General features: G+C 38.5%; 2 protein-coding genes across 9 annotated transcripts in view; both read left to right on the top strand.

Annotated features, from left to right (window-relative positions):
* Nucleotides 1–27,685, top strand: part of LOC143035815 (uncharacterized) — a 149,093-nt gene that overhangs the window by 59,836 nt on the left and 61,572 nt on the right. The gene's annotated exons all lie outside the window — the stretch shown is intronic.
* Nucleotides 1–27,685, top strand: part of LOC143035812 (acylamino-acid-releasing enzyme-like) — a 64,014-nt gene that overhangs the window by 8,578 nt on the left and 27,751 nt on the right. For all 8 annotated transcript variants that reach the window (XM_076202802.1, XM_076202801.1, XM_076202800.1 and 5 more), the window contains exons 4-9: nucleotides 3,653–3,768; nucleotides 6,574–6,718; nucleotides 9,053–9,171; nucleotides 20,884–20,959; nucleotides 23,946–24,147; nucleotides 27,194–27,336. In XM_076202802.1, the coding sequence (XP_076058917.1) occupies nucleotides 3,653–3,768; nucleotides 6,574–6,718; nucleotides 9,053–9,171; nucleotides 20,884–20,959; nucleotides 23,946–24,147; nucleotides 27,194–27,336 (801 nt within the window). The remainder of the gene's footprint in view (nucleotides 1–3,652; nucleotides 3,769–6,573; nucleotides 6,719–9,052; nucleotides 9,172–20,883; nucleotides 20,960–23,945; nucleotides 24,148–27,193; nucleotides 27,337–27,685) is intronic.

Here is a 27,685-nt window from a genome sequence, read left to right as displayed (position 1 = left end):
AACAAGAAAACTGGGAAGAAATATACAAAGAAGAAACATCAGTGGAAGAGAAATGGAATATTTTGACAAAAATTTACAAAAAAGGAGTGGAAAAGTATGTCCCAAGACAAAAACAAGAAAAAGAATATGTAAAATGCTGGTACAACAAAAGTTGTAGGGAGTTAAAAGACAAAAGAGACAAAGCCTGGACCAGATGGAAAAAAGACAGAAGACCTGAAAAATGGAAAATATATACTGGTTATAGAAATGAATATGTACAAAAGTGCAGAGAGGAAAAAAGAAAATATGAAAAAGATGTTATAGAAAAGTGTAAAGATCAACCAAAACTATTCTACAGATTTGTAAACAATAAACTGAAAAACAAACAAGACTTGGAGAAATTGAGACAAGGAGGAGTTGAATACACTGAGGAAATGGAAATGGCAGAAATTATGAACAAACATTTTAAATCAGTGTTTACAAGGGAAAATATACAACCTGAAGAGATTGAGTGGAAAGAAAAAGTCCCCCCTATGGAAGAAATAGAAGTAACAAAGAATGAAATATTGACACACTTGGGTAATTTTGATGTCAGAAAATCGCATGGGCCAGATGAAATAGCAAACTGGATTCTGAAAGAATGCAGGAATGAACTGGCAGACAAAATACATAGCATAATAAGCAGTTCCTTAAAAGAAGGAAAAGTTCCAGAAGATTGGAAAAAAGCAAATATAGTACCTATATATAAAGGAGGAAATAAAGAAGAACCTACCAATTATAGACCAGTCTCTCTAACAAGTACAATAGCAAAAATTTGTGAAAGAATTATCAAAAGTAGATGGGTAAAATACTTGGAAAAAAACAACGTACTAAATCCAAGGCAATTTGGATTCAGACAAGGACGATCATGCGTCACCAATTTAATATGTTTCTATTCAAGGCTAATAGATATAATACAAGAAAGAGATGGATGGGCTGATTGTGCATTTCTAGACCTAAAAAAAGCTTTTGACAAAGTACCACATAAAAAGTTGCTTAAGAAATTAGAATATGAAGGAGGAATACAAGGTAAATTGCTAAATTGGATGGAAGACTTTTTGCAAGAAAGAAAAATGAGAGTAGTGATAAGAGATCAGCACTCAAAATGGAATGAAGTAATAAGCGGTGTCCCGCAGGGAACAGTTCTGGCCCCAATAATGTTTGCTATATATATTAATGATATGGATGAAGGAATTGAAAGCTATATGAGCTTCTTTGCAGATGATGCAAAATTACTGAAAAGAGTGAAAACTGAAGAAGATTGTGAATCACTACAGAGAGATCTAAATAAAGTACAAGAATGGAGTAGGAAGTGGGAGATGGAGTTCAATACAAAAAAGTGTAGTATAATGGAATTTGGAAAAAGCAAAAACAGAATAGCAGGATCATATAATTTGGGAGAAGAAGGAATAAAAAAAGTAGAAAATGAGAAGGACCTGGGAGTCATTGTTATGAATAATATGTCACCTGAGAAACATATAAATAAGATTTTTGGAGAAACTTATAATTTAATAAGAACAATCAAAGTGGCATTTACATACCTGGATGAAGAAATGGTGAGGAAAATCCTAATCACCCTGATAAGACCAAGATTGGAATATGCAGCAACGATATGGTCACCAAGTACAAAAAAATGTATAAAAAAACTTGAAAGAATACAAAGAGCAATTACAAAACTGGCACCAACACTCTCAAAACTATCATATGAAGAGAGACTACAAAAACTTAAACTACAGACACTAGAGCAAAGAAGAGAGAGAGGAGATTTGATAGCTATTTACAGAATCATGAAAGGCATAGAAATTACTGATAGAGAGAATCTGATAAAATGGGATGACAGAAATACAAGAGGACACGGAAAGAAAATAAAAAAAGACAGCTATAGAAGAGATTTGAAAAAGAACAGCTTTCCTCACAGAGCAATAGACAGTTGGAACAAGTTAGATGAGAAAGTGGTGTGTGCAAAAACAATACATGAATTTAAAAATAGTTTAGATAAAATGAGATATGAAGACGGGACCCCACGAGCATAGCTCCCCTTCCCGTAAAATACAACTAGGTAAATACAACTAGGTAAATACATATATATATATATATATATATATATATGCAAAGTAGACCACTTGGAAAAAAGAAACTAACGAAGCAGAGCGCTTTCGTATATTACATCTTCAGTGCACTGAAGATGTAATATACGAAAGCGTTCTGCTTCGTTAGTTTCTTTTTCCAAGTGGTCTACTTTGCATAAGTGAACGCACGTACCCGTGCTCTTAGCATATATATATATATATATATATATATTCCCTTAGAGAATATCATACATAACCAATCCCTATGCCCACCCCATCCCCTCCCTTACTTGCGTCACAGTATCATCTATGCACTTCCATTCTCCATTCACTCCTATCTAATGCCTTCTCCTTTGTTCAATGCCCCTTTCACCCCATACATCCATCTCATCCTCAGTTCCCTCAAATTAATCCCTGCCACCTCTGCGTTCCACACCTCTTTAACTAATTTTTCTTCACTCATTCTTTCCATGTGTCCAAACCATCACAATAGTCTTTCATCAGCCCTATCTGCCATCTTCTTTTCCATCCAAGCTCTCCTCTTCGCCACGTTTCTCACTCTACCCAACCTTGTAACCCCTACCGTACTTCTCAGACATTTAATCTCAAACACATTTAAACTTTTCCTCACTGTCTCCCTTAAATTTCATGTTTCTCCCCCATACAGTGCTGTTGGCACAATCACCCCTCCTTATCTTCTCTTTGCATCCATTCCTAAATGCCTCTTTTGTCAAATAAAAAGAATTGGTAGAGGAATTCAAAGATTGTATAAATACTTAATCATATTACAATTGTATAACAAATTATGCCTATGTATATTTTCCAAATAAAGAACTAGAGCAATGAAGACCCTATTTTGTTCAGATTTCATTTGGTAGTTAGATAAAATCATCCAGTATTATCCAAAACACAATTGTAAATTACAATATTGGATCAAAGTGATTATATAGTCATACATATATATATATACCAAGGCTTTTTTCCCCTTACAAGGGAGGTAGCCAAAAAGGAAAAGGCATAAAACCATTCCCACCCATTCCATCCCTGAATACACTCCACACCCCTCTACCCTTCCTCTCATCTTAGCACCTCATGGATGACGGGTCATCCCTGCACCTTGTCCACTGCCCTGGATCAGAAGCAGTGTCGCAAGACACAGCACATCCACAGCAAGGCCGCTTCATTAAATCAGCGACCCCCCCCTCTCAGTCCCCCCATGCATAAAGGAGAAGACGGGGAGAAATCCCTTCAGGCTGTGTCAAAATTTGCTCACACATACTACCTCACCCCCCATCCCCCCACCCATTCCACCTCATGCATCACAACATCATCCATATACAACCATTCTCCATTCACCCCTGTCCTCTGTCCTCTCCTGTCCTTCCTCAGCTATGAAAATAATTATGTATGGCAATTTCTGTCAGTGATGTAATGATGTTGGCCATTTTGTGTTTATGAACATGACAGTTACAATAATTCATAAGCATTTATGCTTCTATATTTTGATGATAAAAATTTATGATGTGAAATCAGGCACGTTTCATAGATTTGTCTGCCTCTTTCAGGTGAAAATGAGTCATCGCAGTTTATGTAGCAAGCAAAGAATCGTTACAGCACAGGACTTTGTGGTAGAGGGGGATGATGTTTTGTCTTTCCCAGCTATCTCAAATGACAAAGACATGTAAGTTTTAATATTGATTTTGAAAACTCTTATATCCATTTGTTTTCACAATCTTAATTGTGTATATACCTAATTGTATTATACAGAAAAGGAACAACATTCATTAGGTCCTGTCTCCTACACTCCAAATTATCATGCCACAAATTCATTTACAGTTCCAAATTGGTCTGTAACCTCGATTTCCAATTATCATATATTTAACCTCTTTGGTATGATGGTGCCTACGTAGGTGTTATGACGCGCTAGTGGGTACATTTGGATGCCAGCATCGGCGTCTTAAATATTTATTTTGTAGTTGTACATGAGTTACCCCCAGAGTCTGTGAACTGGTTTGATCATGTTTTCTGTGTTTATTATTACTCAGAGTAAAAGAGAACAAGTAATACAGCAGTGACTTTATATTTTATAATGCAAGTAGTGTAATGTATTGTACATATGGCAGCCGATGCTGCATGTGAACATTTGACTCATACTGAAGTGGTTAAATTGGGCTATATCACCTTATAATCTATTCCTACTTATTATGCATCTACAGTTTACCCTCAATAAACCAAAATAATTGGGAGAGGAGATGCCTGATGGTATGATTTTTTTATGGTTTATCTTTATTGGTACACTGCTTGATTAATGTATAAATGATAAGGTATGTGAAATAAAAGTATTTTTAATTGTGTTGCATTCATCAAACAAGGAAGGAATGTTGTGTTACCTTGTTAGGAAGTGTTGCTATGAGATGAAAGTGGAGGAAGCCAGGTGATGCACATACCACCAATTTTAACTACACTAATAAGACCAAAACTCAAGTATGCAGCAACACTATGGACACCCAGTACCAAAAAGAATATAAAAAAAATTAGAAAGAATACAAAGAGCAACAACAAAACTGGCACCAACTTTTTCCAAAATGACATACGAACAAAGACTGGCCAAATTAGAATTACCAACTCTGGAACAAAGAAGGGAAAGAGGAGACTTACTATCTATAGACTGGAACAAAGAAGGGAAAGAGGAGACTTACTATCTATAGAATTATAAAGGGAATGGAAATCTTAGATAAGAATGACTTGTTGAAATGGGACAATGGAAAAACAAGAGTACACGAAAAGAAACTAAAAAAAAGATAATTACAGAAGAGATCTGAAAAAAAAGAAACTTCCCACACAGAGTGATAGATACTTGGAACAAATTAGACAAAGAAACAGTGTGTGCAAACACTATTAAAGATTTTAAGAAAGAACTTGATGCTGAGAGATACAAAGATGGGTCACCACGAGCATATCTCCCTTCCCATATAATACAACTAGGTAAATGCCAGAGCTCAACACCACTGTACTGTAGTACACTGTATGCTGTGCTGAACTGCAGTTTTTCAGTACTTAACAATACGCTAAATTAACATACACTAATATTATCCTAACACTGCACTTAACACTAAACACTTGAACCTACATAACTGTACACTGCACTTTCTTTACTCATTGTCATCATCAGAGGCAGTGAAATTTTGGTCTAGTGGATCTGATGTAGCTTGTAGGGAGTATGAGGAAGATGTACTGGGTAGGCTCATTGAGGATGTTGAAGCAGCTGACACATTGTCAGAGGTCTCTTAATCTTGCCACTGCTTCTTCTGGCTGTAAGGTCAGATGATGGGGTAGCCTTGAAGTAATCGGAAATTTTCTGCTGGACTTTCCTGGCCTGCTGTTCATTAAAAAGTGGTAAACTATATAGAACATCTTATAAGTCTCAGCCAGAGGTCCACCAACTCTATCAGCTAAGGCTAGCAGTGTGTCATTCACATCAATCCCTGCTGCAATTGACAGTCTTGGTGCTGCTGCTGCCATGGCCTCTTCTTCCTGTTATGCAAGTGTGTTGGGTGAAGTCAATTCTTGCACACTTTCATCTTCTGTTTGGTGATGGTAATCAGTCAGGCCAGCATCCTCTTGTACCCAATCCTCCAGCTCCTCTACAGGAATATCCTGAGTAAATCACATTGAAGCACTGCTGTGGTATACTACAGAGTTTGTCCATCAAATAGTTGAATGCCCTTGGCTTAGCACTCTTACCAAGAACAACAGGCTTCCATCTTTGGGACCTTTCAGCATTAGCATAGGCAAAATAGACAGCCTATCCTTCCCAAGTTTCCTGCCAGGAGTGTTGTTTATCTCAATGGAAGCCTGGGTGTTCCTGGACAGAGACTTCCAAGATAACCCAATTTCATCTGCATTGTAAATTTGAAAGTCTTGGTAACACCCCACTTCCCTTAACTCGCAAAACCTGTCCACACATGGATCCACGGTACTGATGTAGGCACTAAGCAGCTCCTCAGTGATGGCTTTGTTTACAATGCCATGGTGCCATCGAAACCACCACAGCCAACCATCACCACACCTTGAAGTTTGTGTGGCCAAGATGCTCAGCAAATCTCTGTGCAGCATGTTGTATATCCATGCCATGTACTGGTATTTATGGGAATAGCATAAAGGAGAGATAGATGAAGTATAAAAAATACAAGTTTTTATTTTATTATATTTTATTCATTTTTTAGAGATTTTTAAATCTTACATATGATAGTGTCTGGTTTGTAGGAGTACCCCAAAAACAGTCCCTAATGTGTTAGTTGCATGTTATCATGCAGCGAGCATGCCAGTATGGGAATGGTGTGAATGAAGGTATAAAAAGCTCATGGTCAGGATGTTAAACAATCAAAAATAGATATTAGTGAGAAAACTGAGTTGAACAAGAATACAAAGTATGAGGCAATAAACTTTCCTCCATTGTTATTATTATTATTATTATTTTTTTAAGACAATTGATGCAGCAAGGCCGAAAGCATACAGCCTATGTGATGAAGAATCAAGTCAAGGAGAAAGATGGACAGAAGATTGTTATAGTTGGCCCAGGAACCCAGATGTCAGAAGTAGATTTGACAGGAATGAATCTGCATGGAAAGGTATGGACAATTATTTTTTTTACACAAATTCCTTATATGTAGAAGAACTCTGTGTTGAGGTAGTTTTTTAACCTTTGGAAGAATGGCATTTCTTCTAGTTGAATATGGTTCTTACCTTTTTTTTTATTTGGGGCCCCCCAGTCAGTCTGTTGCATCTGGTCTCTTTTGCAGCAGACACACAACTCCCAGATAACCAGTAACAGCCACCAGGCAGGCCAATAAATCACTTGGGAAGAAATGTGTTGTCCAAGGATTGTTAGTGTGGGGCATTGTAAAAGGTGTTCTGTATTTACGTAATTGTAGTGTAGGTTACAGGAAAGGAACAACGTTCATTAGCTTCCATCTCCTACTCCAATTTTTTCATACCTAGCTCCAAATACATGTACAGTTCTAACTTTATATTCTTGATTTCCAATTATCATATTTAGATTTGAATTCATGTACTGTTCCTGCATGTCAGAAGCAGTGTTGCAACACTGCTTCTGACCCAGGGCAGTGGACAAGGTGCAGGGATGACCCATCATCCAGGAGGTGCTAAGATAAGAGGGAGGGTGGAGGGGTGTGGAGTGTATTCAGGGATGGAATGGGTGGGAATGATTTTATGCCTTTTCCTTTTTGGCTACCTCCCTAGTAAGGGGGAAAAAGCCTTGGTATATGTATGTATGTATGTTCCTGCATGTGCTATATCACCTTTTAAGCCACTCCAAGTATTTATGTATGTATACAGAAAACTATTTCTTCACATCCTTTAGACACGTAGTCTTCTTTAATTTGTTCTCATGACCTCTTGAAGTCTTTCTATCCTTAATCAAGAGATCCCTTCTGTCAGTGTAGTCTATCCCCTCTAGTAACCTGAATACTGTATATCATATCACCTCTTTCTCTTTGAGCTTTCAAAGTTGGCAGACCCAGTGCTTTTAGTCTTTCTTATATGGTTTATCTGCCAAGCTGGGGACCAGTTTGGTTGTTGCCCTTTCTATTCACTTTATCTTGCTTATATCCTTCACTCTGCATGGGAACAATACCACTGATGCATACTTCAGTCTTGGATGTTATCAGGGTTTCTGTGATATTTTTTCATCATTTCTTTATCCTTATAGTGAAATCCACTCAAGAAATACAATAGAACTTTGTTCTCAAACATCTCACAAGTCAAAGAAATCAGTTCTTGACCAAAATATTTGAGAAATTTTTGCTCCAGTAGTTGGTGCTCGACCAACCCTGAATGGAGAAAAATGGAAAGTGGAGCAGAGTTCAAAGTTTCATGGAAAAATATCTCCCTGATAAAGCTGTATCCAGATCTGTAAATTTATTTCAGTCCTCAACCAAATTGGTTTAAGAATGATTTTCTAGAACAGATTGTGGTCAGGAACTAGGGTTCTAATGTAGTTTAAAGATGGTCTTTTACAGCCACTGCCTATTTCCAGTACCTTGCATATTTTGATACTGAAATTCATTTTCCATTTTTGGCTCCTTGCAAAAATAGTGTCTCGATTTTTTCCAATGGCCTACAGCCCTCATTTTTAACTCGTCTTGTGATGTTTGCATCATCTGCAAACATATTAGCATATCATCTTTCTTCCATCATGTCACTGACATGAATTTATGAATGGATGAAATGATGACTGCCAAAAGTTATGTTCTCTTCTGCCTATAAAATATCTGAGTGGGTAAGGAGGGTTTGGATTGCCATGTAATGATGCAGTAGAGGTAAACCAGTTCCAGCTATCAAACCCATCTATGGAGCCACTGTGTGTCTTGTTACATTGCCTTCAACTCAAAAAGTGTGATGGTGAACAATAAGGTAAATACTGCAGAAAATACATACTACATTATCTTACCCTGCACATCATTAGCCCAGGGTGATAGAATACCTCTCAGAATGATCTGTGGGTCTATTGGGTCATCCTGAGAGGTGTTGGTAGATACTTCACCCCAAGAATACAATGACACCTACGTAGGTATCATGAGCTGCAAGTGGGTATATGAAGAGGCCAGCATCAGTGCCATGATTATAATTATTTTGTAGTTGTAGCTGAGTGACACCCATATTTTGTGAACAGGCTTGATTACATTTTCTTTTGTTGTATTTATTTAGGTTGAAAGAGAATGAGTATAACAGTGATAACTTTATATTTCATAATGTGTGTACTGTGGTGCATCATCATACATCAGGCTACCCACTGTGTGTGCGAATATTTAACTCATATTGAAGAGGTTAAGGACTACATGTCTCCTATAAGAGAAAATCAAAGCAACAGATTGATAGATTAATTCAGTTTTCATCTAATCCTCATGGGAAATGTGATATGAATTCATAATCTTCAATTCCAGGTGTACACTGACGCTGACTTATCGTCTTTAGAATGGTCACAAGATGAAACCAAGTTGGTGTATGTGGCAGAGAAGAAAAGGCCTAAAGCCACCAGCTTTTTTGGATCTGATGAAAAGAGGTTAGTGATATTATTTTTATTTATTTATTTTTTCCTCAAAAAATGGAGGAATTCAGTACAGCTGATTTTTTTTATTTTTTTTTTATTATTATAGGTTTATTCAACAATATTAAATACAATTAGACATACATATATACATTTTTTTTTTTATAAAATTGGTAGTTGAAAAGGGAGAGCGAGAAGCAAAGCTTATGGGGAGTTGCTCTCCCTTAAGGAAAAAATTATTTTCATTTATTTATTTTTGTTACATGGTAGTATGGTACATACACATCTACACACATATATACACGACTGTAGGACAACTTGTCCACGGACACCCCGTCCACAAAACTGCAAAGCAGGACAACCCGTCCACAGACACCACCATGGGTGGTCAACTCGTCCACGGACAAGATTTCAAAAAACTTTTAGACAATTATTTTATTACCTTTTTTTAATGATATTTCATGTTATTTCATTAAAATTTGCTTTAGATGATATATTCTGGTAAGTAATAGATGTGTTTATAAATGTTATGGACATGCTTATTTTAACACCCTAGAATAGCTCCAACTATGATAAAAAAGAAATAATCACACCTGTATTCTGTATATATAAATATGTAAATAAAGTTTAATTGTTCTGCAAATTATGTTTATTATTCTTAAAAAAAAAAGTCATTGGACGAGATGTCCATATTCCTGTGGACGAGCTGTCCCACCTCCCAGTCCCGCGGACGAGCCGTCCACGATATACACACATACATGCATACACATATATACACACACACAATGGCATGCGTCACGACGTCCGCTAACTCCGACCTCACGTAGAAATCGGGGGCACGAGCGAGCATCGCAACTTGTGGGGGTCAGGTGAGAGGTCAGGTCGATTGTTGACGGGACGATAATTGCTTAATGCGCAGATCTGGGTCACCGTGACCTGCTGGAATAGAAAAAAAAAAAAGAGCGGCAGACTTGGGCAGTTTCTCCATGAATACAACCATGAAATGGACCTGAAGTGTTCAATATACTAATACTTATAGATTAAAGACTTTTTTAAGTATCGTTTGAATGATGATAAACATTTTGTCTTAGGTAAATCCTTTTCCAGTTTATTCCATGTGTTAACACCTATAATAGATAAGCATTGGCTTTTTTTGGTTGTTCTGTATTGAGTTTTAAAGAAGTCGTTTGTTTGCCTAGTCGCATAGCGAGTTTCGTAAGTTGAGTAAAATTTCAATATGTTTTGATTCATGTGTTTATTGTAGATTTGGTGCATAACAATAGCAGTTTTGTACTTTATTAAGTCATTGAATTTGAGTAGATTTAGTTTTTTAAATAAATTATTTGTATGTTCCAAACGACCTACATTGCAGATTATACGCAGTGCCCTTTTTTGAGAGGTAATTATGCGTTGAAGATTAGTTTGATAAGTATTACCCCAAATTTCTGAACAATAGTTTAAGTATGGTAGTAGTAGACTACAATAAATGGTACGTAGGGTATTTTCATTGAGAATATTTCTCATTTTATGCATAATTCCTAAAGTTTTGGATATCTTATTTATCACGTGATTTATATGATGTTTCCAATTAAGTTGATCGTCTAAATACACGCCTAGGAATTTACTGACGGACGCTTTTTCAATAATTTCGTTGTTTATTTTGATCGGCTTAGTACTTTCATTATTTTTGTAGAAAAGCAGGTAGTTAGTTTTTGATACGTTTAAGGATAACTTATTGGCTGAAAACCAGTTGGATAGTTGACATAATCCTTCATTAATTGTCTTGATCAGTTTGTCGGAATTTGTATCGGAGCATAGAATGGTGGTATCGTCGGCGAACAGTATAAATTTCATAAGGTTGGATACATTTGTAATGTCATTAATGTATAGTAAGAATAGTTTGGGTCCTAGAACTGAACCTTGAGGTACTCCGCATGTAACTGGTAGAATGTGTGATCTTTCTTCCTCAATGGCCACATATTGTTTCCTGTTTTTTAGATAACTTTTTAACCAGTCATTAACTTTACCTCTTAGCCCATAGTATTCGGCCTTTCGAATTAGGATTTCATGATTTACTGTGTCAAATGCCTTTTTAAGATCAATAAATATGCCGGCTGTCTTTTTCTTTTGTTCTATATTGTTAGTTATCTCTTCAATTAATTCCATTACTGCTGTAGACGTTGAAAGATTTAGTTGAAATCCATATTGACTATGGTAAATGACGTCATTTTTTTTTAGAAATGAGTCAAGGCGAATTGTGAATAACTTTTCAAGAATTTTGGAAAACTGTGGTAATAGTGAAATTGGTCTATAGTTATTATAACTTGATTTGTCGGCTGATTTGAATATCGGTATTACTTTTGCTATTTTCATTGCATCTGGAAATATCCCTTGTTCAAATGATTTATTGCATATTGTCAGAAAATGATCTTTGATGATAGGCATAATTTGTTTTATGAGGTTCATATTGATTCCTGTGCAATCGAGTGATTTCTTGTTCTGCATTGATTTTACTGTGTTCATAAGTTCGTTTTCCGTGACGGGTTTTAAAAACATAGTGTTATTTATTCGGTGTTTCAAAAATGTCTCGTAAGTTTGATGTGTTGTCTTTATTTGTTTCGCGAGGTTAAGTCCTACATGGGAGAAAAATTCATTAAATTCGTTTGCCACTTCTTTTTTAGTTTTTCCTTTTTTAATAATGTCTATGAATTCATTGGTGTTATTAATTTTGTGCCTAGTTAAGTTGTTTATTACTTCCCATGTCTTTTTTATATTACCTTTATAACCTTCAAGCAGTGTGTCATAGTATTTTTTTTCACAGTTGCGTAAAATTGTTGTAAGTTTGTTTTTGTACACTTTGTATTTGTTTTCGTCTGTCAAGGACTTGCTTTGAATTGATTTCTTGTAAAGTTGGTTTTTCTTTCGACACGCGTTCTTAAGACCGTTTGTAAACCATGGTTTTGAGTTTACGTTACGTGGTTTTATTTCTACTTCTCTCTCTGGGCAGCATTTGTTTACATTACTCATGATAATGCTTACAAATTCGTTATATGATAGATTGGCATTTTCTGACTCGTAAACCTGATCCCAATTTTCTTCTTTTAAGCATTGATTTAATTTTGCAATATCTTTTTCGTCAATTTTACGTTTAAGTACAATTCTGGGTTTTGTTATGCAGTGCATTTCTTTTGGACTGATAGTGAATACCGGTAGATGGTCACTTATATCACTTATTAAGATACCACTATGAATCTCGGAGTTTACAATATTGGTGAAAATGTTATCTATCAATGTTTCACTTGTATTTGTTATTCGGGTTGGTTTATTTATCAAAGGATATATACCTAAAGAGAAAATCATATCTGTAAAGTGTCTTGTTTGTTCATGAGTCTCATACTTAAGTAAATCTATGTTGAAGTCACCACAGAGATATAGATTTTTATTTCTAAATGGAGTTATGATTTCTTCAAGCATATTTGTGAACTCATTGATGTTTGTGCCTGGCTTTCTGTAAATACTTGTTATGACGGTATTCTTTTTAGTTTTACTGAAAATCTCAACAGCTACGCAATCAAATAGGTTTTCATACGAATTAGTGGATTGATTTATTAGTTTGCATGAAATTGATTTTTTTATGAAGATAGAGACTCCGCCGCCTTTTTGGATCTGTCTATTAGCACTGTAAGGAGTATAGTCTTGTAAGAAGTTTACTAGACATCCTGGGTCAATCCATGTTTCGCTTATCACTATAACGTCAAAGCTTTTATTGAGTAACTTGAGATAACAGTCAATTTTCTGATAATTGGCGTTTAGGCTCCTTGCATTGATGTGAATTAGTGTGAAACCATCAATATCACGAAATACCGTGTCAAATTGTGTATCACTATAGTAATCGCTGTCTTTTGTTAATTTTGAGTAAAAATTTAATTCGGGGTCAATTTGGGTATTATTGTGATTAAATATCGAAAATTCCTTTTCTGATATTTTGTCTATTTCTTTATACTTCTTAATGGCGGTATATTCATCTGGGTTTTTTGATGCGAGATTTGGCGCGGAAAACAAAATATTAATTTCTGTGTTTGAGATGGCATGATAGGGAAATGTTTTTGAGCAGTCTAGGCAGAACCAATTATTGAAAATATTGGGGTTATTTTTGGCAGTATTTACGGGTATATTTGCACACATGAGATGATATAAATGTTTGCATAATGTACATTTGAGGTGATTGGTAGGGACAAGGGTATGGCATGAAGAACAGTTTTTTGATATGTTTGTTTTAGTTTTTGTGTTAGTTGTAGTGTTCATGGTTATGTTTGTGTTAGAAGATTAAGGAATGTGAACTATTGAAATTCAACTAATTGTTCAAGATTACTTACTTGATGTACTTTTTCATCCTTGCACTTGATATACACCTTGCAGTCTCTTGTCCATGTCGAGATGATCTTCCCTTGTTTCCTCATGTCGCGTGCTGTTTTGGCAATCTCTCCAGTTCGTTTTGTCAGGTGTTCATTCACGTAGACGCCCGTCCCCTTCAATTTCTTGGCGTTTTTCAGCACGTTCACCTTCGACTTTCTTGAAACGAATCTCACGATCACATTTTGGGTACCGTCCTGTTTTCTTTTTCCCAGTGTATGGCAAGCTGATATCTCTGTGTCTCTGATCTGTATTCCCTTGTTACTTAGAGAATGGATCACTTGATTTTCTACAATGTTCTGACCACTGTTATCTGCACTATAGTCGGAGTCACCTTTCACAGCTTCCGAATACGTTTTCACAATCTTTAAACCACTAATGATTATATCTTCTCTCCTCGTGTACTGCTCTAGGTCTTCCACTCTAGCTTGGAGATTAACTACAGTCGATTTGAGATATTGTATCTCCTGCCTTTGTTGTTTAACTATCTCTTTCAACTCGCTTAGGAACTGTTGGTCTTCTTTCCTTGCTTGCATCTGGAACTGTCTGTCCTCTTCTCTTGCTTTCACAAGACTCTCCACCATATCTTCAAGTTTCTTGGAGCTGTTGCTGTTTCTGGTATGTGCCATGTTGAATTACTTTTCTCGTCGGGAGCGCTGAGCGGAGGGTGTGAACGGCACGAGAGTCAGGGTTGATGATTATTATTTTAAGAAGAGCATGCCATTTGGTACAAGAGTTACTATGTACAAAAATTACAACAATTTGGAGAGTGAATGAATGTGCAGCATTTGAAATTTGGTTGGAAAAGAGCCCACATAATACCCATAACAAAACACAACACATACATACATACATACATATACCAAGGCTTTTTCCCCCTTCCAAGGGAGGTAGCCAAAAAGGGAAAGGCATAAAAACACTCCCACCCATTTCATCCCTAAATACACTCCACACCCCTCCCACCCTTCCTCTCATCTGAGCACCTCCTGGATGACGGGTCATCCCTGCACCCTGCCCACCGCCCTGGGTCAGAAGCAGTGTCGCAAGACACAGTACATCCACAGCAAGGCCGCTTCATTTAATCGGCGACCCCCCCTCTCCGTCCCCCTTTGCATATAAGGCGAGGACGGGGAGAAATCCCTTCGGGCTCCGTCAAAATTTACTCACACATACTACCCCACCCCCCACACCCCGCCCATTCCTCCTCATGCAGTCACAACATCATCCATATACAACCATTCTCCACTCACCTCTGTCTTCCATCCTCTCCCTTCCTTCCTCAACAGACATTCCCCTCTTCCCCAAAGCCCCCTTCACCCCATCCATCCACCTCATCCTAGGACGTCCCCTCATGTTCACTCCCTCCACATCTGCCTTCCATACCTCTTTTACTAGTCTTTCTTCACTCATTCTTTCCATGTGTCCAAACCATCCTAATATTCTTTCATCAACCCTATCTCCCAAATCCTTTTTCACCCCTGTTCTCCTCCTCACCTCCTCATTTCTCACTCTATCCAGCCTAGTAACCCCCACCATACTTCTCAGACACCTCATCTCAAACACATTCAAACTCCTTCTCTCTTCTTCTCTTATGTTCCACGTTTCTGCCCCATACAGTGCTGTTGGCACAATCACTCCTTCATACAGTCTCCTCTTCGCATCCATTCCCAAATGTCTATTCCTCATTACACTCTTTAAACCACCAAGGCATTTACTCGCTTCTCTCAATCTACATTCTACCTCCACCTTCACTCCACCTTTTCCTGCTACACTTGCACCCAAGTATCTAAAACTATCCACTTCCTCCAGTCGCTCTCCCTTAATGTTCACTTCCAGTCTACTGCCACTTTCACCCCTTGTACATCTCATCACCTTACTTTTACCCACATTTAGCTTTAGCTTTCTTCTATCACATACTCTCCCAAACTCTGCCACCAACTTCCTCAATCCCTCCTCTGACCCTGCCACAAGCGCAGTGTCGTCCGCAAACAACAGCTGGCTCACCTCCCACTTTTCTCCATTTTCTTTAACCATCTCCAATCCCTGACTCACTACCCTAGCATTCACCTCTCGCACCACCCCATCCATGTATAAGTTGAACAGCCAGGGCGACATAACGCATCCTTGACGAAGAAAACACAACACACCACATGAAAACACTGCATTCTACAGAAAAATCTCACCACTGTACACCATATTCAAGCTGATGGAATGAAGCTGAGTAAGATTAGTCAGTATTAGAGTTCTTAAGCAGGTTGAGCAATCTATACCCTTGGTAAGTCAATTAGTAATTCCCTCAAAGGAAAATTGTGATGTTCTAGAATTGCAATTGCCAACAAAATGGTTAGAGTAAAAACCAGAAGAGGATGAAATCTTTATTAACAGTACAACAGATTGCTTGTTGAAACTTTCTGAAGTACATAGATGTATAATATAACCGCTAAGCTATTAAACATCCCAGAGTGAATGAGGAAAGGACACTAGGACATGGGATTCCATGGTGCACCATTTAAAATCTTTCTTACAGGAATTAAATGAATTAAAGGGGCTTCTGCTTTCTGCCTCAGTTTTCTTCTATAGTGTTTAAACTCTATAGTTGCTGCTTCTGAACATTTTCTCATTACCTTGTCGGTTTCACATAATATCAGTTCAGCATGGTACCAATCCTTTAAGTGGTTGGTGTTATTGTGATGTGTGGCAAAGGCATTGGTGGTCTTGTTTTGCACATTATTGCGATGATTACACATGCAGGATTTTATATCACAAGATGTTTTGCCAATGTAAGACTTGCTATATCCTTTGCATGGAATTTTGTAGATACCAACTTTGTTTTCTTCTTTTTTCTATGCCATGGCTACCCCCCATGTAGGGGGAAAAAGCCTTTGGTATATGTATGTATCACTGTCATTTTCTTAGCACTTCCCACTGCAACTATCTTTCCCTCCCTATCCTCCTTCACATTTAGCAACTCCCTAATATAGTCTGCACATCTTTCTCTTACTGCCTTCTCTTCCATTATCATCTCTCCATCTGCACCTTTTACCTTTTCTTCTCTACTTGATTCGCCGCCTCTTCCTCTCTTAATTTCTTTCCAAAACATCTTTTTATTACTTTCAAAATTTTCTGTCATACTCCTACCCCATTTCACATCTGTTCTCCTCTTTGCTCCTTTACCTTGTGCTTTACTTCTCTTCTCTTTTAGAAAAAGAGAAGACTGGGAGAAATCTCTTTGAGCTGCTTTCTCATCTTCTCTCTTTTTGGATGAGGGGATGGAGAGGGGGGCTCTCCAATTAAGTGAAATGGCCTTGCTGTGGATGTACTGTGTTTTGTTACATTGCTTCTGACTGACCCAGGGCAGTGGGTGGGATACAGGGATGACTCATCATCCACAAGGAGCTAAGATGAGAGGGAGGAAGGGTGATGGATGAGAGTGAAATGGGTAGGAGTAGGTATGTGCCTTTGACTGAGCTATCTCATTTATAGGGGGGAAGAAGCTCTTGGTGATAGATAAGAACAACAAAAAATAACCAGCTGCAGGAATCATATAATTCTGACCAACAGTACTGCCACAACCACTAAAACTCAGCTACATAGATTGGATTCTCTGATTGTCTTGCTGGTCTGGCATACTACTTCTAAGTAGTATGCCAGACCAGCAAGACAATAAGAGAATCCAATCATTGTTCCTGCCATTATCATTGCAAAAATTTTGTACTTTTGATAATGGTTTCATCCTCATATGGTGGCTATTCTGACCAAAAATAGTGATAGGTTTATACCCAAAGGAACTGCACAAAGCAACTCTGTGAGCATTACACAGTGCCCACACTTTAAGTCACTATACTCGTACATGAATTAGGTCAGTCTAAAGTATTTTCTAATGCTGATTGGTTTGTTGTACTTGATGAAAGCTCTAGTCTGTTTACAACATTTCAGTGATATCATTATTCATGGTAAGTCTACTGAAGAACATGATCAATATCTGGAAACATTTTTCAAAAGGTGTCATGAAGAATATTACCAACTGAACAAGGACAAGCTGGTTCTATGAATGGATCATGTTGCTTTTATGGATACTTTTATTACCAAGGATGATTTTCAATCTGATCCTGAAAAAATGAGATTAATTACTGAATTCTCATCACCCTAGAATATTGATAAGTTACATCGTTTTCTTAGTGTGACAAATTCAGTCTGTATACCAAGGGCTCTTTTCCCATTATAAGGGAGGTAGCAAAGTCAAAAGGCATGTACTAATTCCTACCCATTCCACTCTCATCCACCACCCTTTTCCTCCTGTCATCTTAGCTCCTCATGGATGAAGGGTCATCCCTGGCTCCTGCCCACTACCCTTGGACAGAATTAATGCAGCAAGACAGTACATCCACAGCAAGGCTGTTTCACTTAATTGGCAACCCCTATCTCCATCCCCTCATGTGGAAAATTAAAAAGACAGAGAGAAATCCCTTTGGGCTGTGTCAAAATATCACTCACAGAGTGGTCGATGTCTGGAATAAACTAAACAGTGAAACACTGAACGCCAGAACTATACATACATACATACATATACCAAGGCTTTTTCCCCCTTCCAAGGGAGGTAGCCAAAAAGGGAAAGGCATAAAAACACTCCCATCCATTTCATCCCTAAATACCCTCCACACCCCTCCCACCCTTCCTCTCATCTGAGCACCTCCTGGATGACGGGTCATCCCTGCACCCTGCCCACCGCCCTGGGTCAGAAGCAGTGTCGCAAGACACAGTACATCCACAGCAAGGCCGCTTCATTTAATCGGCGACCCCCCCTCTCCGTCCCCCTTTGCATATAAGGCGAGGACGGGGAGAAATCCCTTCGGGCTGCGTCAAAATTTACTCACACATACTACAACACCCCCCACACCCCCGCCCATTCCTCCTCATGCAGTCACAACATCATCCATATACAACCATTCTCCACTCACCTCTGTCTTCCATCCTCTCCCTTCCTTCCTCAACAGACATTCCCCTCTTCCCCAAAGCCCCCTTCACCCCATCCATCCACCTCATCCTAGGACGTCCCCTCATGTTCACTCCCTCCACATCTGCCTTCCATACCTCTTTTACTAGTCTTTCTTCACTCATTCTTTCCATGTGTCCAAACCATCCTAATATTCTTTCATCAACCCTATCTCCCAAATCCTGAGTTCAAGAATAAACTGGATGTGGAGAGATACGAAAACGGGTCACAACGAGCATAGCTCCCGTCCCGTAAAATACAACTAAATAAATACAACTAGTTAAATGCATAACCATTACCTTCTTCCCTCCCCTTTGCATCACAGTATAATCTATAGGCAGCCATTCTCCTCAAACCCCTATCTCTTGCCTTCTCCCTTGCTCAACAGACATTCCCCTCTTGCTCAGAGATCCTTTCACACCATCCACCTCATCCTCAGTCATCCCTTAAAGTTCATTCCATTCACCTCTGCCCTCCACACCTCTATTATTAATCTTTTTTTCACTCCTTTCCATGTGTCCAAACCATCCCAGTACTCTTTCATCAACCCTATCTGCCATCTCTTTTTCTGCCCCCGCTCTCTTCCTCACCTTGTCATTTCTCATTCTGTCAAACCTTGTAACCCCTAACATACTTCTCAGACATTTCATCTCAAATCACATTTAATTTTTCTCTCTGCTTCTCTTAACTTCCAAGTCTCTCCCCATAGAATGGTGGCACAATCACCCTCTCATACAATCTCCTCTTTGCATCCATTCCGAAATACCTTTTTATCATGACACTTTAATCCCCCAAGGCATTTACTTGCTTTTCTCAATCTACAATTTACCTCCACCTCCATTCTTCCCTTTCCTGCCACATGTGACTCCAAATGCAACTATCCACTTTCCTCACCCTCTCTCCTTTAAGACATCCAACTCACTGCCATCCTCTCCCCTTGTACATCTCATCACCTTTTACCCACATATACCTTCAACTTTCTCTTATCACATACCTTCCCAAATTCCATCACTAAGGGCTGTACTCTTAAATCTTTTTGCCAGCCCTGGCGATCACTTTCTACCATTAGAAAGAAGAATTCTATTAACTTTGTTAATTATAGTTACGAAAAATATTGGTAGGTTTTGTAGATAAGCTGATAAGCCAAATACACTTAACTAGAACATCAGGTAAAACTCTACCTTCTAATGGTAAATAGCATTCACCAGAACTGGCGGAAGGTTTAAAAGTGCAGCCATAACTCCCATCATCCCCCTCTGACCCTGCTATAAATGCAGTGTTGTCAGCAAACAACAACTGACTCACCTCCCATTCTCTCCATTTCCTTTATCCATCTCATTTCCCCTCCCATGCATTTACCTTCCAAACCAAAACAAAAATACATGCACACCCAGATCACAAAATAAACTCTTCAAGACTGACCACCAAACTGCACTCCATCACCCTCTTCACCGACATATCCCTCCAAAGAGAAGCAAGAACAACACTAGCATGCTTGCATTCAGGTCATCATCCAGCATGAAGACATTACCTACACAGAATAGGGCTGGCTACAAAAACAATCTGCTTTAGATTCAACCATCACACAGAGGACACTGAATTTGTGGTTAGGTATGATAAATTGGAGAGTAGAAGATGAGACCTAATGACATGTTGCTCCTTTCCAGTATACCATAATTAGGTCAATACAAATAGGTAAGTAAAGCTAAAGTTGCTGGGTTTTAGTTCCGATATCAGTCTCAAAGACTGTCTTCAGAATCTTAGCTGAGGCAAGCCTCAACCCCCCACTGTGGTGCCCAGCCATGGCAGTAACCTACCCAGTAAACAGCTAAGTTCATGGGCTTGGGCAAGGCTCAATCTGCCACCTCCATGATTACAAGGCCAGCATGCTACCACTGTACTAGCCTGGAGGCATTAAGTACCTCATCTTAAACTGCCCAGCCCAAGCTATACCCAGACAAGAACATATTATTTCTTCCTCGAGTGATGATGAGTCAGTCTAATGGTTATTGCCAGTTAGCTGGGAGCCACTGGTCTCCTGCAAGAGACCTGGGGCTTAATTTATTTATTTTATTTATATACTTTTTACACATGCACACACACACACATATATATATATATATATATATATATATATATATATATATATATATATATATATATATATATATATATATATATTAGTTTACTTAGAAGACCTTTTGTGTATTTGCATATGAATATAAGCAAAATGCAGTAGTAGTGGTGGTAGTATTAGCACTAATAGTAGTAGTAATTAAAATACTTGGATATGTTTTTAATTATCACTAAATTTATTGCAGTGAGGGCAAGGATGCACCAGGCACTGAATTTTTGTACGTTAGTGATTGGGGTGAACAGATGGAGGGTCAGAGTGTGGTAAGATATAGATTTATTTTATCTTAAGATATTGCATCAAATGCACCTTTTCTAGTTTCGGTAGTATTACTATTACCTGTCATTACCTAACTTCTATGTACTTATGCATTTGGAGCAGTTCACCCATGATTAACATTCATTGTTCAGACTTTTACTATGTTATGCATGGGATAAACACCTAGATGGGGAGAAATCCCTTCAGGCTGCGTCAGTTTATTTCTCACACATACTCCCTCATCCCCCATCCCCCACCCACTCCACCTCATGCATCAGAGCATCATCCATACACAACCATTCTCCATTCACCCCTATCTTCTGTCCTCTCCCGTCCTTCCTCAACTAACATTCCCCTCTTTCCCAAAGCCCCTTTTACCCCATCCATCCATCTCATCCTAGGTCGACCCCTCATGTTCACTCCTTCCACCTCTTCCTTCCACACCTCTTTTACTAGTCTTTCTTCACTCATTCTTTCCATGTGTCCAAACCATCCTAATACTCTTTCATCATCCCTATCTCCCAACTCCCTTTCCACCCCCGTTCTCCTCCTCACCTCCTCGTTTCTCACTCTATCCAGCCTAATAACCCCTAGCATAGTTCTCAGATACCTCATCTCAAACATATTCAAACTCCTCTCTTCATCTCTTATGTTCCATGTTTCTGCCCCATACAGTGCTGTTGGCACAATTGCTCCTTCATACAATCTCCTCTTAGCATCCATTCCCAAATATCTATTTCTCATTACATTTTTTAATCCCCCAAGACATTTACTTGCTTCTCTCAATGTACATTCTACCTCCACCTCCCTGTCATAAGCCAAATTCCAGATCCATAAGAGCCCAAAAAACATCCTTACCTTTTCCTAAAGCTTTCTCACATATCTGTCTTATCACAAAAATCTGATCTGTGCAACCCCAACCTGTCCTAAACTCACACTGTTCTTCACCAATTACTCCTTATGTCCCTTTCCTAATCATCTCAATTAAGACCCTCCCATAAGACTTCCCAACTACACTTAATAAGGTGACCCCTCTGAAACTACTACACTTACACTTGTCCCCTTTTCCCTAGTAAAGTGGAACTATACAGGCACTCTTCCAGTCCTCCGGTACTCTACCCTCTCTTAAAGCAAACATTGAATAACCTAACCAGCCAGTCCACCATCAATGTACCTCCTTTTTTTAGACATTCTGCATGACATCCATCCAACCCAGGTGCCTTACCTGCTCTCATCATCTGAACAACTGCCTTCACCTCATCTTTCCTTATTTCTCCTCCATTTTCCTCACTCATCACTGTCATTTTCTTAGTGTTTCCCACTGCAACTGCATTTCCCTCCTTATCCTCCTTCACATTTAGCAACTCCCTAAAATACTTTGCCCATCTTCCTCCTACTGCCTTCTTTTCCATTATCATCTCTCCATCTGCACCTTTTATCTTTTATTCCCTACTTTATTCACCTCCTCAAGTATCCTCTCTTAATTTCCTTCCAAAACATCTTTTTATTACTTTCAAAATTTTCTGTCCTACTCTTACCCTATTTCACAACTGCTCTCCTCTTTGCCTCCTTTATCTTATGCTTTACTTCTCTCTTCTTTTTGCCTCTCATATGATTCTCTTGTCCTATTTTGTAACCAATCTGTGAAAGCTCACATTTTGTCTTCTACAACCTTCATTGCTTCCTCATCCCATCACTCACTATCCTTCCTTCTATTTCCTCCTGTCCTCATTGTTCCACACACCATCTTTACACACCTTGTGACTTCCTCCTTGAACCATCCCCATTCCTCCTTCACTCCTAGTTCTACTCTATCTTTCACTCCCTCCCTCTCCTCTCTCAGCTTCTTCTTGTACTCATTCTCCTTTTCTTTCTCATTTAAGCAGTTCTCTCTAAGCACCTCCTTACCTTCTGTCCTTTTTCTCTTTATCCATCTATCCTCCACTCTCAACTTACCCTCCAAAAAATGATCTGATATTCCCCCACCCTCTCCCCTTAGAACATGTACATCCTTAACTCTCCCTACTATACTCCTTGTTACCACTATATAGTCCATTAACACTACAAGATTTTAAGAATAAACTGGATTCGGAGAGATACAAAACCGGGTCACTACAAGCATAGCTCTCATCCTGTAAAATATAACTAGGTAAATACTTCTATCCACCACCCTCTCCCATGTGTACTTATGCTTGACTTTGTTCCTAAACACTGTAAAACACTGTATTTGCTATCATCAACTCTCTTTCTAGACACATCCCCACCATCAACTCTCTACTAAAAATAATTCCTGGAACTCCATAATTCCCAACCACTCCATCTATAGGTTCATTTCCTACCCTAGCATTAAGGTCTCCCAATACCAACATTGACATTTCACCCTAATCCCTCTATGCTCTCATTTAAATCTGTCCAAAAAGCCTCCCTCTCCTCTACACTCTTCTCACTACCAGGCCCATATGCACTTACAAAAACCCACATCTCCTTTCCCAGTTTCACTTTCATGGGATCCTATCTTTTACTTTCCAGTTGTGTTATTGTTATACTTCTCAGACACCTCATCTCAAACACATTCAAACTCCTTCTCTCTTCTTCTCTTATGTTCCACGTTTCTGCCCCAAATGTTTCTGTCCCAAATGTCTATTCCTCATTACACTCTTTAAACCACCAAGGCATTTACTCGCTTCTCTCAATCTACATTCTACCTCCACCTTCACTCCACCTTTTCCTGCTACACTTGCACCCAAGTATCTAAAACTATCCACTTCCTCCAGTCGCTCTCCCTTAATGTTCACTTCCAGTCTACTGCCACTTTCACCCCTTGTACATCTCATCACCTTACTTTTATCCACATTTACCATTATTAGTTCAAAATTAATTTCTCCCTTGAATATAGAGATGTATTGACAAATAGACCATAGCCCCATTTCATAGAATTTTTAAGGTATTTGCATTGTTTGCTGCAACTTTATACCAATTAATCGTTCACAGGGGGTGGTATGTGTGTTGGATGTGACTTCCATGCAGGTAGAAGTTTTCACCCTGCCACAAAACTTGTGTGCTGGACAGGTGGTGTGGATGGATCAAGGTTTAGTAGGAGTTGGCTATAAGACCCAGCCAATACACCTTGGTCTTATTTACTGTCCCAACAGAGAGTCTGTTATCTTTCACCTTGATTTGAAAGGAAATTACAGTAAGTTAACTATGTTTTATTTTCTTTTAATCTAGAACTTTTGTACATGATGTGTATTTACCTAATTGTAGTATACAGAAAAGATGCAATACTCATTGGATTCAGTCTCCTGTTCTCTAATTTTCTAACATACCTAAACTCAAATACATGTACAGTTCCAACTTAATCTATATACTTGATTTCCAATTATTATATTTAGATTTGAATTCATGTAATGTTTGAGCTTGGCCCATATCACCATCTAAGCTATTCCTGGTATTTGTACATCCATATGGAAAGCAGTATTTTATCACATCCTGTAGACATGTCTTTCTTAATTTGTTCCCATGACCTCTTAAAGCTCTCTCATTCTTAACCCCTTTGATATGATGACGCCTACGTAGGCGTCATGAGGAGCAAGTGGGTACGCGAGGATGCCGATGTCGGCGTCTTGATTATATATATTGTAGTTGTACCTGCGTGACCCCCATACTCTGTAAACTGGCTTCATCATATTTTCTATGGTTATCAAAATTCACGGGTGAAAGAGAACGAGCAATACAGCGGTAACTTTATTTTTTATAATGCGAGTATTATATTTTTTATAATGCGAGTATTATGACGCAACATCGCACGTCTGGCAGCTAATGCTGCCCGCGAGATTCTGGCCCGGAGTGAAGGGGTTAATGAAGAGATGTCTTCTGTCAATGCAATTTATCCCCTTTAGTGACCTGAATACTGTAATCTGTCACCTTTTTCTCTTTGATCTCTCAAGGTGTGTTTACATAATATATCTTACGAGAAGGGGAGCTACGTTAGTGGTGTCCTGTCTCTGTATCTCACCATATCTAATTTGGTCTTAATTTTGTGTATTGTTTTTGCACATAATATTCTTTTGTCTAGTATTTTCCATACATCCACCACTCTATGGGGAAAGCTGTTTTTTTCAGGTCTCTTCTATAACTGTCCTTTTTGAGTTTCCTTCCATGTCCTCTTGTGTTTCTTGTATCCCAAATTAGTAAGTCTATTCTATCAAGGACTTCTATACCTCTCGTAATTCTGTAGATAGTCAACAAGTCAACTCTTTTTCTTTGTTCCGGAGTCTGTAATTCTAGTTTTGACAATATGGCTTCATATGACAGTTTCGAAAGTGTTGGGGCCATCTTTGTAGTTGGTCTCTAGATTCTCTCAATTTTCCTTATATTCTTTTTAGTACTGAGTGACTATAGTGTTGCTGTGTACTCCAATTTTGGCCTTATCAGTGTGACTAGTATTTCCTTTACCATTTCTTCATCCAAGTAAGTTAAAGCCACTTTTATTGATCTTAGCAAGTTATAGGTTTTGCCAACAATTTTGTTTGTCAGGGGACATGTCTTGTGATGATTACTCCCAGGAAATTTTCAGATCCCACTTTCTTTACTTCCTGTGCACCAATTTCATAATGTCCTGATATCCTTTTTTTTTTTTTTTTTTTTTTTTTTTTTCAAATTCCATTGTGCTATATTTCTTAATGTGAAGTCCCAGTTCTGACTCCATTCCCAAACCCTGTTTAGATCTCTGCAGTGAGTCACAGTCCATTTCAGTACTCACTTTCTTTAACAGTTTTGCATTATCTGCAAAGAAGCTCATCTAACATTCCATACTCGTCCATGTCCCTCACATAGCAAACTTTCTTGGTGCCAATACTGATCCTTGTGGAATTCCACTAATCACCTCTCCCCACGTAGAACTCTTATCTCTGAGCACTATTCTCATTTTTCTTCCATGCAAAAAGTCCTCCATCCATTTCAGTAGTTTACTTTGTATCCCTCCTATGGTTTTCTGTTTCTTAATAGTTTTTTGCATGGTACTTTATCAAACGCTTTTTGTAGATCTAGGAGGAAAGCACAATCAGCCCATCTGCCCCTTTACTGTATTATATCTATCCCATATATCTGCAATACCTCCCAGTCTACCCTGTCATAAGCCTTTTCCAAATCCATAAAGGCCCAAAAAACATCCTTACCTTTTCCTATAGCTTTCTCACATATATGTCTTACCACAAAAATCTGATCTGCACAACCCCTACTTGTCCTAAACCCATACTGTTCTTCACCAATTACTTCCTCTGATCCTCTCCTAATCCCCTCAATCAAAACACTCCTATAAGCCTTCCCAGCTACACTCGCAAATTGATTCCTCTGAAACTACTACATTCAAGCTTGTCCTCTTTTTCCCCTTGTAAAGTGGAACTATAAGGCACTCCTCCAGTCCCTCGGTACTCTACCCTCTCTTAAACAAACATTGAATAACCTCACCAGCCAGTCCACCATCACTTTGCCTCCCTATTTTAGACACTCCACATGACACCCATCCAACCCAGGTGCCTTACCTCCTCTTGTCATTTTAATAATTGCTTTCACTTCATCTTTCCTTATTTCTCCTCCATTTTCCTCACCCATCACTATCATTTTCTTAGCACTTCCCACTGCAACTACCTTTCCCTTCCTGTCCTCCTTCACATTTAGTAACTCCCTAAAGTACTTTGCCCATCTTCCTCTTACTGCCATCTCTTCCATTATCATCTCTCCATATACACCTTTTACCTTTTCTTCTCTACTTGACTCACCTCCTCTTCCTCCCTTATTTTCTTTCCAAAACATTTTATTACTTTCAAAATTTTCTGTCATACTCTTATCCCATTTCACATCTGCTCTCCTCTTTGCCTCCTTTATCTTATGCTTTACTTCTCTTTTCTTTGTACCTCTCATATGATTCTCTCATCCTGTTTTGTAACCAATCTGTGAATATACATATCTTCTCTTCTACAACCTTCTTTGCTTCCTCATCCCACCACTCACTACCCTTCCATCTATTTCCTTCCATTGGTAATTGTATGTATGTATTGATGTCTGAATTTCCATCGTACTTTAATCTGTCCTAAAGAATTCAGAACTGAATAGAGTGGTTCTGTGAGGACAATTTATTGTCATTTTAGTGTCACTTGGTAAGAAATGACACTTTGCCTATGTATTTCATTTGGTCAGGGTTCTGAATAATGTAAAAATACACTTTATATTTTTTGCAGCTGAGCTTGTTGGTCCTGGCCACCATGTGCGGTCACCAAGAGTCAGTCCTGATCAGAAGAAATTTGTGTATCTACGTTATACAGTGGGTGGACCTCATGAGAAGTGTGCTCAGATGTGTATCTATCATCTAGCAACCAAGCAGGTGAGGTACTTTTGCATTGAATGTTTGCTGATAATGATAATAATTACCATTTCTTCAAGTTACATTAATAAGAAACCTACAGCCTCACAGTTGCTGGCAATGGTTCTTAGGGCTTCCCATAAATTTCTCAAGGAAGAAACTTAGAACTTCTGTCTATGTTGTATTAGGATATGACTTTCTCTGTCACCAGATGAAAGTAGTTGGGGGAAGGAAGCAGTCGCTGGTTGTCAGCTGTCTATATTTGGAAAGGTAGATGAAGTACAATTGTAGTTGTTGTTGTTGTTGTCGTTCCCAAGACTGTCTGTCCGAGCAGTCCCGTCTCCCCAAGGAATGCCACAGCCAAAACTGG

Source organism: Oratosquilla oratoria, chromosome 19 (genome assembly GCF_046742065.1).
Source record: "Oratosquilla oratoria isolate Oo_2021 chromosome 19, ASM4674206v1, whole genome shotgun sequence".
In the NCBI taxonomy this organism is placed as follows: Eukaryota; Metazoa; Arthropoda; class Malacostraca; order Stomatopoda; family Squillidae; genus Oratosquilla; species Oratosquilla oratoria.
The sequence above is the reverse complement of the archived record's forward strand: the minus strand, read 5'-3'. Positions and strand labels throughout refer to the sequence as shown.